At 41.3% G+C, this 12,039-nt stretch overlaps 1 protein-coding gene across 2 annotated transcripts in view; it reads left to right on the plus strand.

Moving 5' to 3' along the window:
- Positions 1–12,039, plus strand: part of RASA3 (RAS p21 protein activator 3) — a 145,452-nt gene that overhangs the window by 81,291 nt on the left and 52,122 nt on the right. For both annotated transcript variants that reach the window (XM_044428587.1, XM_044428588.1), the window contains exon 5: positions 4,319–4,395. In XM_044428587.1, the coding sequence (XP_044284522.1) occupies positions 4,319–4,395 (77 nt within the window). The remainder of the gene's footprint in view (positions 1–4,318; positions 4,396–12,039) is intronic.

Below are 12,039 nucleotides of genomic sequence, written 5' to 3' on the forward strand. Positions count from 1 at the left end.
CATTCTGGTCTTAAACCTTCCTCCATAAAAGTGTATATGGCAGCAATCTCCTATTACCGTGGGACTGTGCAGGGCTTTTCCATTTTCTCTCAGCCACTGATTAAGAGATTCCTCAAAGGACTTTGCAATCTCCATCCAACAGTTAGGCTGTTTATGCCCACTTGGAGTCTCTCAGTGGTACTACAGGCACTAACACGGCCTCCTTTTGAGCCCCTGGCAACAATTGATCTATATCTGGTCTCTTGGAAAACTGCCTTCCTTATAGCAGTTACTTTAGCCCATAGATCTAGTGAACTCTGTGTCCTCAGAGTAGATCCTCCATTTTTGAATTTTTCACAAGGAGAAGGTAGTGTTAAGAATGGATCTGTCTCTTCTCCCAAAGGTGGCTACCTCTTTCCACATAGATCAGGTTATTATCTTGTCTGCATTTTTTCCGGCTCCTTCGAATCCAGTCGAGAGGTCTCTGCATACGCTAGATGTTCGTCGTTGCTTCCCAGTTACTCCTCTGAGGCTATCTAAATGGATAGTTAACACTATTACTCTGTCTTATCAGTTAGCCAAGATAGACTTACCGACAACTCCAAGGGGCCACTCCACTAGGGCTGTAGCTGCCTCTTCAGCCTTTGTGTCAGGAGTCCCGATTGAGGATGTCTGCAGAGCTGCCACCTGGGCTACTCCATGTAATTTTGCAAGACATTATAGATTGGATGTTCGTGCTAGACAGGACTGTTCTTTCGGCAGAGCTGTTCTTTCATCTATTCTTCGTTGATGACACCTCCCTCCGCCATTTCGGGTAAGCTTGTTTTTCTACCCATATGTGTGATGCACAGAGGCCATGACGAAGAAGAGCAAATTGCTTACCTGTAACTGATGTTCTTCAAGTGGCCATCTGTGCAGTCACACAACCCACCCACCGGCTCTGCTTGGTGTCATGGGTGGTCCGACTTTTTTTTTCGATACCGAGCTAATTTCTCTGCTTGTTGTACCACTGAGAGGTTTTGTTTTATTCCGTACCAACAAAAAAAATCCTGTGACTTTATTTCTTTTTACAACTTTTTGTTTGGGAGCAAACATCTGGTCTGTTAAAGACTGGAAAATGGCGGACACTCCGCTCCTTATATACTACTACGGGGGTGGGGGAGCGGAGTTTCCCGCCAAACCGTTAGCTGTTAATCTTCCGGCCAAAGGCACTGTGCAGGCGCAGAACCCATATGTGTGACTGCACAGATGGCCACTCGAAGAACATCACTTACAGGTAAGCAACCTGCTCTTTCTTCCTACCCATCCCCCTTCTCTCCCAGTAATGTTACCCTATCACCTAATGCTTCCTGCATCGGTTAATTCATCTGACCCTCTAATGCCAGGACTCTTCTATTGGCAGGATCACAACTCCCCTGTCTTGTCTCTGGTCCTGTAGCAGTAACCCCTTTAGCAAGATCTGGTGCACAGTGGCACCACTGTAGCATCAAGAAACCTACTGAGCAGCCTCAACTACTGTAGTTGACAGTGAATTTGCCCAAATGAACAGCAGATTGTGCCAGTTTTAGTTGCAGAGTTCACAGCATTTAAGCAAATGTTGAAATCAGGCTTGCATCTTGGTGATCCATAGACTTTGCTTCCTCTTGGATTAAAATCAGAGAGAGGGCTGAATGTAGAAATCCACCCTGGACCACATAAAATATGTGAGCAAATGAATTCACTTATTTCAAGAGGAAACCCTTCATGATTTGGGGTGCAAGACTGATGTTCAATATCTAACATGCTTCCCCTGCTCAGATGAAGCTTTGGTAGCCACCCTTTCAAGACCCTGGAGTGATCTTCACATAATAGCTCACAAAAGCACTAGAAGCCCCCAGGTGAGTAAAAGAATGCAAGAGACTGGAGATTCCCCATGCCTGCTTAAAGTGATTTGCTGGCATAAAAACAGTAAAAATCACAAGTACAAAATTGTCATTTTACCAGGGCTTAGGACTAGCTGTATTACAGGCTTATGTCCTGAGGGAGAGCTGGGGGGTGGGGGAGAGGAGATATGAGTGTGTAAGTGAGAAATTAAACTTTGCTTCCATTTCCATTGGTCATTTGTATGCAGGGCAACCTATCAGTTACTTGGAATGGAATGGGGATTCATCTAATAATGTATGTTTCATAGAGCTGTTGAAGTGACCTCCTGATTTTGTTTTGGGATGTGGCAACTGCTTCCACTGACAGTGTGCTCTCTCTCGCCAATAATTCTTTGTGTTTCCACCCTGTCCAAGTGCCCAAGCTTACCATATTCATTTTCTTTGTACTGAAAGTTATAAGAGGCTGCCTTAGATCTCCTACACTTGCTGTTCTGAGACTGGAAGAGCTCTTTCTGCTTGTAGAGGATCTTTGATTCCGCAGAGGTTTCTTTTGGTAGTAGTGCAGAAGACGGCTTTTACTGATTTCCCCCTTCCTCCTGTAATTCTTTATTCCACCTCTCATGCTGTGCATTCTGCAGTGCAGGTGTTCTGGGGGACTACAAGAGGAAGGAAAAATTAGTAAAAATCTTCTCCCATTCTGGCAGCAGGACCATCCCATGACTGGAATCCAAGTCACAGCACATAATTTTGATTCCATACATTTGATGTCTTTATATAAAACCTCTGTTTTGTTCCCCTCTAATCGCTTAACGAATAGATAAAATAATCCTCATCATCTGGTCCATTCTTCTCTGGATATAATTATTTCTAGTTTTTTAAAACTTTTATTATCCTAAAGCAAATATACTTTTATAACCTTCTTGTCTAGCTGTTGGTTATTTCAATTCTGCATGTGCTAGAATTAAGGTTGTGTATCTGTCTAAATATTTATAATGCCCTGGTTATAAATTGAAATTACAATCCAGTCAGCTTTTCTCTCATAGCGTTGCATGAAGAGATGCTTTCTCTAGTACTCTGGAGACAGCTTGAATCAGAACACCCATGAGAAAATCATTTAATGGGCCCTTGTATTTTACCCAAGGGCATAATTGACATAGGTAGGAGCATGTTGTTTTTATGGGAGCATTGGTGCGCAGTGCATCTATCAGCATATTACAGCAGTAAGTGTACTTTAAGCCACACCTGTGTTTTGCAACCAAGTATTTCAGCAATAATTGCACTAATGTGGTGCCATGACCCTTTTAGCTATTTTCTAGAGATTTCTTTCTGCTTGATTCTATTTTGAAAGGCATGAGTGGAAGCCTGCAAAATCTCTGTTTTCCACTCTGTAAAGCAGTGGTGCTGAGCTTTGATTTTGGAGATCAAATATGTTTCTCTTCCCATTCCAGCCCTCTGGAGTTCTCCAGCTTACCATGGCTCCTGCCCCATTTGGTGTTTTTTTGCCCTTTGAGCATTTCTCTTCACTCATCATTCCAAAAGGTTAAAATGTATCTCAAAGGGCTTAGCTACTGGCAGTAAGAGCTTTAAGGTACAATAACCTGGCATTTTGGGTCCTCCCGCTTTCCCGCTAGCCCTACCCACATTAGAATGCTGTCCCTGAACACCTTCCTGCAATTGACTCTGGCCCATGTAAAAAGCCAGGTAGATAAATTATGGGCTGTGTGACAGTGTGACCAGATTCAAGCAGTAGGTGTGAGTTCAGATTCCACTGCAGCCATTGACTTGGGGATTTCAGTACAGGCTGACCTGAACGATGCCTTGCAGATTAAGTGTGTCTTGGAACTTAGCCACCCTTCAGTTCTCCTCCCACTTCCAAGATGTGCCGATGCAGTTTCTGCCTCAAAAAGAAAAACCAAATGCAGATACAGGTTTGTTACACAGAATGTAAATAGATCTGAAAATAATAATTATTATGCTTCCCCATCATTGCCTGCCTCCCAAGGCTATGGATTAAATTTCTAAGCTAATGTATATGATACTCTTTGAATGCTGGGGATATAGTCAATACAAGCAAAGCTTGTTGTTGCCCATTTGTCTTCAAACACAATTCCTTGCAATTGTTAAATTTAGATAAAAGATCACTTAAAGTGCAATCCTATGCAAGCTTGGACTGAACAAAGACCTCTAACTTGTAGTATACCCCATTCATTTTAGCTAAGCTGGCAGAGTCATTCTGGGAGTTGTAGGGCTTTTTACTGTCTAAACGTGCATAAGACCGCACGTTAGTTAGCTTATCTGGTACACTCTCTCTTCGTTATTCATTGAGTGAAGCTGAATTTTGAAACTCAGCTTACTTGATCAATCATGGTCTCATACAGTCTGTATGCTTGAGATTTATAACAGCATCAGCGTTTTTTTAAGGAATTACTGAAATTATATGTAATGTTCATATGGTGCTTTACCATTCTGTATTTCAGGGAAAGGTCCATTTAGAATTAAGGCTGAGTGAAGTCATAACAGACACTGGTGTCGTTTGCCATAAGCTTGCTACACGGTAAGACTCTGTACTACATGTAATTTGGTAATATTGACTTATATTGTTTTTATAGCAGCTGTGAAAATGTGTATTAATGAATTTACAATACAAATGGGAATATGGTGTTTAAAGATTGTGACTAGGATCCAGGGAACAATGAGATAACTGCTGGATTCCAGGTTGGCTTTCAGTTAGTATTTCCTTAACCAGCAGTCCACAGAAATCTGATTTTGAAATCAGGGAACAAGACTTCAAAAATGGTTTGTGTGATAGTGGGAAATATCAACTGTTCCAAAACAAACAAACAAACAAACAAAACACACACACAAAAACATTTCCTGGATAACCATCGGCCTTTGGGTGGGTCAAAAATAGCTCTTTGGGCCCTGACCATTGCTTATAAGTAAATTAACTTTCTTCAGAATTCACATTATGTTTTCTGTATGAAGTTTACTAATTTTTCAGTTAGTAAACTTTTTATGCTAAATTGATGCATCAATTCTAGATGTAATTCAAATTTTACAGCCTACCATAGAAGGAAGATATTCTTGCATAAGCATTACATGTTGCACACAGATCTTCACCATGAATTGCATAGTGTTATAGCTTAGCATAATAAACCATTATTCATTATAATGAAAATTCCTGTACCCTTTATTAATTCTATATTTTAAAAAATGGGAAGACTGATAAAATTGATGGGAAGAGCCTTTCATTCTTCTGAGGTTGCTTTTCCTTGGGGCTATTTTGTTATGGGGCAAAGATAACAAACATAGATAGCTACCATAGATTGGTGGTGGACGGACCCAGAAGCTAAAGTGGGTGTAGTTACCCCTTTTCAATTTCCCTCCTGAGCCCCATTTATCTGCCTTTTCTCTGCTGTCAGCAGTTCTGAAAGCTGATTTAGAACAAATGAACTAGAATTGTGATCACAGAAAAACAGAGGTTGAAGTGTTGACTAAATTCATTCACTGCAAATTTTAAAAAGTGGATTTTCTAATGTCTTATCGGATGACAATATCTGCACATCAAACGACCATGGGAACTGCTGTAAATAGTTTGTTAACAATAAGCATGTACTTATTGTTATTTCTCAAATAGTAAGTACTTTGCCTGTGTAAATTTCCTGAGTGGAAGTTTTGTCTTGCATTTTTTGACATAATGCTTAAAGTAATAATATAAATATTTATATGCTCCTGCATTTGGCTATATATGCATCTAAGACTTTTCTTAGATGCATGTATAGTCTAAGACCTGTCCTCCAAGTGACTATGCAAGCTAGTTGCAAGCAACTGGAAAAAGTAGGGCAACTCCTTTCCCCTCTTTTAAGACTCTCTAGGTGTTACAAATGGCTAGAACGGCATAAACCAATAAGTGGCCTAGTAAGGTTGTTTTTGTGGGCAACTACATTTTTGGAACTGTCTTGAAGGGCTCTAATTTAAATGGGAGAATAGATTGCCAACCCAGCTACAACACACAATTCAAGTACTTTCCCTTCTCTAATGGAGGATATTGAATCTATGAATCCTTTCTCACAATCTCAGGATTTTTTTTTCAAGCTGCTAATTCTGGAGTCCAGTATTATACCGGGCACCAAATTTAATAGCCAATGAAGGCTACCTGAACCATCAGGTAGGTTTCAATTAAGTTTAGCATGTCTTTTTAAGACTATTATGATTGGGGCTTCTAGAGTTGCTGCAGGATGTGCCCATGGGCACTTCTTCAGTATGATTAAGTGATGAAGTCTGACTCCTTCATGGGCAGCAGGCAAGCACTGGCCTAGGAGGAAACCACATGGTGGGCTCCTTTCACATGAGCCAGACCTTCTGTCATTGCCTGCATGCTATGGGAGTAGCATACGCTGTAGCAACTCCCTTACCTTCAAGTTAATGTCAAAATTGGCCCTTAACCTTGGCTTGAGGGGAAGCTTATACAGGGATTTGATTTCTCATGTTTGAGGTAAGAGCTGCTCAAAGGAATCTCAAAACTTTTTATGATACATTCTGTTCAAAAAAGAAGCACAAGTGTTCCACCAAACTGGCTGTATCTGAAAGCATAACAGAAGATTGGTTATACTGGGTTTGTTAGAGGAACACAGTTTAAGGTAGTGCTAGATAACTTCAGTATCCATGCCTTCCTATCTGTCCATTTTAATTTGATCTAAATGGCTGCCGAGAAGGTCTAGTGCTCATGATCAGTTCAGGAAGGCACATCAATTCCCAGCAGAAAGTCTGTCGCAAGAGTCATAAGAGTCTGAAAAACTAAACAATAGTACTCCATGAAATTTTGTGATTACCTTTTTATTTACATGAATTGCAGACATGATCTCCTTTCCCAGTGCAGCAACTTACTTGCTATTACTGCTGTTGTTTCTAGTAGAAATCTGATCAAGTAAGTTGTAGATGCCATTCAGACCCATATTTATGCAGTCTAGCACATGAAAGCATTTGGTTCAGCTTGCTGGCACCTATTTCCCCACGGGACTCTGTCAGAGGTGTACAAGAACACAGCATTTCCATTGTGCAGCTTCCAGTCATTAGTGTTGGTTTGTGCCTATACTTTTTACATTAAAAGTTTGTTTTAGGTGAGCAAGATTATAAAGCATTATCTGAGGGAATGTCTGAGGTGAACAATGTTGAATTCAATCTTGAATTCCTAACTAGTGAGCTGTTACCAGTGATTGAGTGTGTCATACAACCTGTTTTTCAGTTTATAAAATTCACTAGATGGCTGGAACAAAGCCCACAGAGGAGAATCCAGCACAGCTTCCATTTCCTGTTTTCCCACTGCCTTCTTTGATCTTCCATGGATCTGAACGGCACTTTCCTGCTGTGAATGGTCTAAGAAGTGGCTCAATAGCCGCTTCATTACTCAGAGTGGGTGTGAGTGTCTAGCACAGATAGCAGGAGCCTCCAGAAGATAAGCAAGAAAGCAAGTGCAGTACCATAGGATCCAAATACAACAGCAATGCAAAGCGTATATATGTGTATACAGACACACAGAGATGAAGTTATATGAAGGAACATGCATGCACATGTGTGCATAACACATGTGCACACAGCCCTTACTTATAGTGTTTCCTTTACTAATCCAGACATCTTTTGGGCAGTCTTTTAGAACAGGACAGTGCTGAGTACTAGGACCACATTCATTCACAAAAATAATCATTTTGAGTAAATGTTTAAGTTTGTCTTGAAGTGGGATGAGTTCTCTACTACTGCTTGCTATGGTGCCAGTCCTGATCCCACACTATGTTGCCTCTTGTTTTATCCTGCCTCTTCTCTTTACTGGCATGGCACAAAATTGCTGCATTAAGGCAGAAACATAGTGAGTCAAAAGGGGCTTCCCAGACCATCTAATCTGACCCACAGCTCCAGCCAGCTCTGCTCATGTAATATCCAACATGTGGTTGTCCAATCTTTCCTTGAACATCCTCCATCACCTCCCATGGAAGCCCATTCCATATCCTAGGGGTCCTGACTGTCAGGAGGTACTTCCTAATATCCAACCTGAAACCCACTTCCTTGAGCTTTGCCCCATTGGACTCTGTCCTTTCCTCCGCTGGAGGGGAAAACAGGTATGTCTTGTAGTGCTTTCCTCATCGAGCAGTGCAGCCTTGCAGTGTGGGTTTGAAAAAGGACTGACTCATGCAGGCATTTTCATCATTTAATGCCTGTGGCCTCACTGTGGTACCTTACTTGTTTGAATGAGCCGTCCCATGCAGAGGTGCTCAGAATCAAATGTCACATGAACTGTTTTCTCTCCAGCATTCTAGGATGATGCTCCTGTGCATTTCTCCTGATAAAATGTAAAGTATAATTTAGGGACAGTATGGATAAGAAATTGTCACTCACCCATTCTGAATAGGCAGCCTAATTAATACTCTGGCCCAACCATGAAGTGCATGGAAATTGGGAAGAAACTGGTGCAATTTGGACAGAAAAGGAGCAATCACCAAAGCTGATTATGTTCCAAACAGGCTGAGTCAGCACCAGAATAAATTGCAGGGTGATTATATTGCAATAGCTCTCCTACTGGGTTGGATTCTAGCACATTTTTCAGAAACTCGTTACAGCTACCCTTGGCTCCTCTAGGTTGCAGGGCATATCCTTTTGGAGAGGCTTCATAGCTTAATGGCAGAGCACATGCTCAGTCCCTGACATCTCCAGGTAGTGCTGGACAAAGATTCCTATCAGGAACCTTGGTAAGCTGTTACAAGTCAGTGGGCAGGACATGGGCAGCCCAGAGTGGCTTATACAGCACTCTATGTGGCTACCTACCTGACTGGAGTGACCTCCTCTTTTCCACCAGCCCTATAACAGCAGGTAGGGGTGCAGCTGGTTCTTGAGGTCCCAGCAAAATCATCAAACCCAAACTCAACAGCAGTGTGGGTCGGCTGTGCACAGCACCTCTGACCTCAAGGGCGGCTTGGGCACTTGAGGGCAGCTGTCATCACTCAAGCAAAGCCTCTTGGTAGGAGCTGCAAGCCTTTTGGGCATTCTTGCCAACCAGTCCTATAGCAGTTGAGCGACTCGTGGGCTCGTTGTCTGGGTTAAGATGAGATGGCGGGCTCTCAAACCCATGGCTTTGTTGGGGTGCTTATAAATCCACTAAATTGACTTATAAGCTACCCTAAATAAGCCATGGTGGGTTTGGATAACATGGTAATGTCATGTGAACCTAGTTACTGTGGAAGATCTGGTGCTACATGGACAAATATCCAGACTTGGCATACAACAGCTTCTTTCCTTCCTTGTTCCAGCAACAAATGTGTCAATTCTTGCATCTGTGCGATTAACTCTTTTGGGACCGGGTGTGATACTGAGATATTCAAGAGCAATTTCTGCAGCAGCTTAGCAGCAACGAATGATCACCATGATTTCTATTTAATCACCAGGCATGTGCATTTTTAACCCAGTGTTCAGCAAAACGAATTAAAATGCTACATTTGCAAAAGGAAATGTATGTAGTCTTTCTCTCCTTCCCCTCTCTCAAAATCAGTTCATTCATGTTGGCCTAAATAACTAAGCTGATGTTGTTTGAGCCCTGAGGCACTGCTGGCCTCTAGCAGATGCTACAGATTCCCATGCATGCATCACTCCAGCAGCGATTATGAGCAAAAGCATTAGTAGTGATGAAAGGTTTGCCCTAAAAACACAGATGCAGTTCATCTGTCTTTGTTGCCAACGCTGCCTGATATTTAAAAAAATCATACCCACTTTTTGACCCATAAATGAACAGTTGCCCTTAAGATGCCTTATCTCAAGCAAAAAAAAAAAAATCCTATACTGGGTATTGTAGAAATATTTTTTTATTCCTCATAGCTGAATGAAGAGGGTTTTAAAAGAAATCCCCAGCTCATGCATACAGGGAGCTCATTGTCTGACAAAGCTTCTAAAAACTTTCTGTAGCAAGCACAAATGGTTCATACACAAATGTTTCTCAATGATCAGTGGAACTCTAGTCTCTGTAAGCTAATACATGATAACACTATCTTGCTTCAAAGTGCTTCCCATTAAGCCTCTTGGAGCAGGAGCAGGCCCTGATCCTGTATTATATTATTTCACTGGAAATCAGAATATTGGAAATACATATTTCATCCACTCAGGGAAGTTTGCATTAACCAATAATTAACAGGAATTTCTCAGTGTGTCAAAGATTTTTCACTTCCCTTTTTATCTCTTAATTATCAAGACATGCACACTGAGATTAAACCTTTATGCAGGTTTTTTTAATTTGATGTCCATGAATAGACAACATGGTTATACCAAAAGAAACTGGGCATTAGGAAGGCAAGATATGGTAGAAAGACACCATTAATGGATGAATATTTGGTGTTGTTCTTTGTTGTTTTGAGCCTTTGGACAATTTAACTGTGCGGCATTTTTATCAAATTCATACAACCTGATTTAGAAACCATGAGGGCAAAGCATTTCGAAGCCAAAGGTGCAAACTGATTTTTTGTGGTGTCAGCCACTCTTCTTGTTCTTTTGCATCTCACCTGCATAGTCTCTAGACCTCCTTTTGGGTGGCAAATTGATTTTTGAAAGATAATTCAAATTACTTCTCCGTTAATATGCACCATAAAATGTCTTCAGGCTCTTATTTAGTTCATTTGTAACCAGTCTGATGCAGCTTCAAGTCCTTTTGTGGTGTCAAATCAAAACCACGGAAAACCAGGTTCAAGTCTCCACTCAACCATGATATTCACTGAATGACTTTAAGCCTGTCTCCCTCATAGGGTTTTTGCAGGGAGAAAATGAAGGTAGGGGAGCAGTACCAAGCTTAGCACTCTGATGGAGGAGCAGCACAAAAGTTCAAGAAATACATGTAGGATGACATAAAGCTCATTTTCTCTGCTTGCCCTTGTGAGACTTTGAAGCAGTGTCTCAGACGCAAGGGCACTTCCTTATCTGTATACGGCTCCCTGTATATCACCTCCTCTGCTGCCATCAAATGCAAAGCTTTCTCTGTGGAAGACATTCTTTTCACACATATGAATCTGAGCCTGAAACTGAAATGCATATAGAAGCTTTAGCTTGCTTTGGAGCTGTGAGTTTCCACACTAACTTCTTAATACTTAACTTTTAGGCCTGTAAAATCTCCATGCTTTTCTTAGAAACAACTATTGCTTTACAGATACAAATTGTTTAAAGCCAATGTGAGGTTTTTTATGAGAAGCTATACACTCCTGTATTTGTCTACTATAGAATATTGGAGCTGCAGAGGAACACATTTAAGGGACAGTAGTGAGTACTGTGGTTTATAGGGAGGGCTGTTCTTGTTTTTGCTGCCACACCCTCCACTTCCTCAGCAAGCAAAGCCCTCCACATCCTCACATATAAAACTATACAGTATTCTGTAGACAGACTGACTCATTCTTCCTGGCCCTCTAGGCTGGTCCCACCTCTGCTTATATCTCATCTCATACTGCCCACACACTTCCCAGAGCTATCATCTAATGTTCTCTTGTTGTTTTTCTTATGTTTATACCTTCACAACGATCTCCTCTGGTTTGGGGGACTATTCTAAGAATAGATGTATTTCTGTAAGTGACATCCAATTCCTTTTTATCTTCTACCTTTTTTCTTTCTAAGCTATATGATGCTACGTGGCATGCAGCGAGCCTTAGCTCGATACCTCTGGTGTTTATAATGCCATGATTTTTGCATTGGTTTGGATCCTGACCAGTTTAGTCAACTTAGGTCTCATTAAAATCAGTGATAATAGGTTGACTGTTCTGCAGCTCTCAAGAGGTTTCAGACAGAATTCTTTTGAGGCCCACCCAGCCAACACAATAACCAATACTCAGTGTGGGTTGTGTTGAACCATGGGTAGTTGTTGAAATCTGGGTAATTGTGTTATCCAAACCCATCTTCACTAATAAGCCATGGCTTGCTAACCAGAAACCACCCCTGAAGAGAACCCATGGTTTGTTCATGAATTGTAAACTGTGGGTTTTCCACCATGAGTTAGCTTAGCTGGGTTCAAATTACATGATAACCCGTCTTTCAACAACTGCCTACTGCTCAGTGACAACTCACATTCATCTGATATACAATCCTTAAGGGTGGGTTATTGTGCTGTCTGAACCAGCCATTTTTAAGAAATGAAGATGAGAGAGAGAAGGTGGGGAGAATGCATGCGTGAGAGTGCATTTAT

This window comes from Varanus komodoensis, unplaced genomic scaffold (assembly GCF_004798865.1).
Source record: "Varanus komodoensis strain SLA01 unplaced genomic scaffold, ASM479886v1 scaffold2, whole genome shotgun sequence".
Classification (NCBI taxonomy): Eukaryota; Metazoa; Chordata; class Lepidosauria; order Squamata; family Varanidae; genus Varanus; species Varanus komodoensis.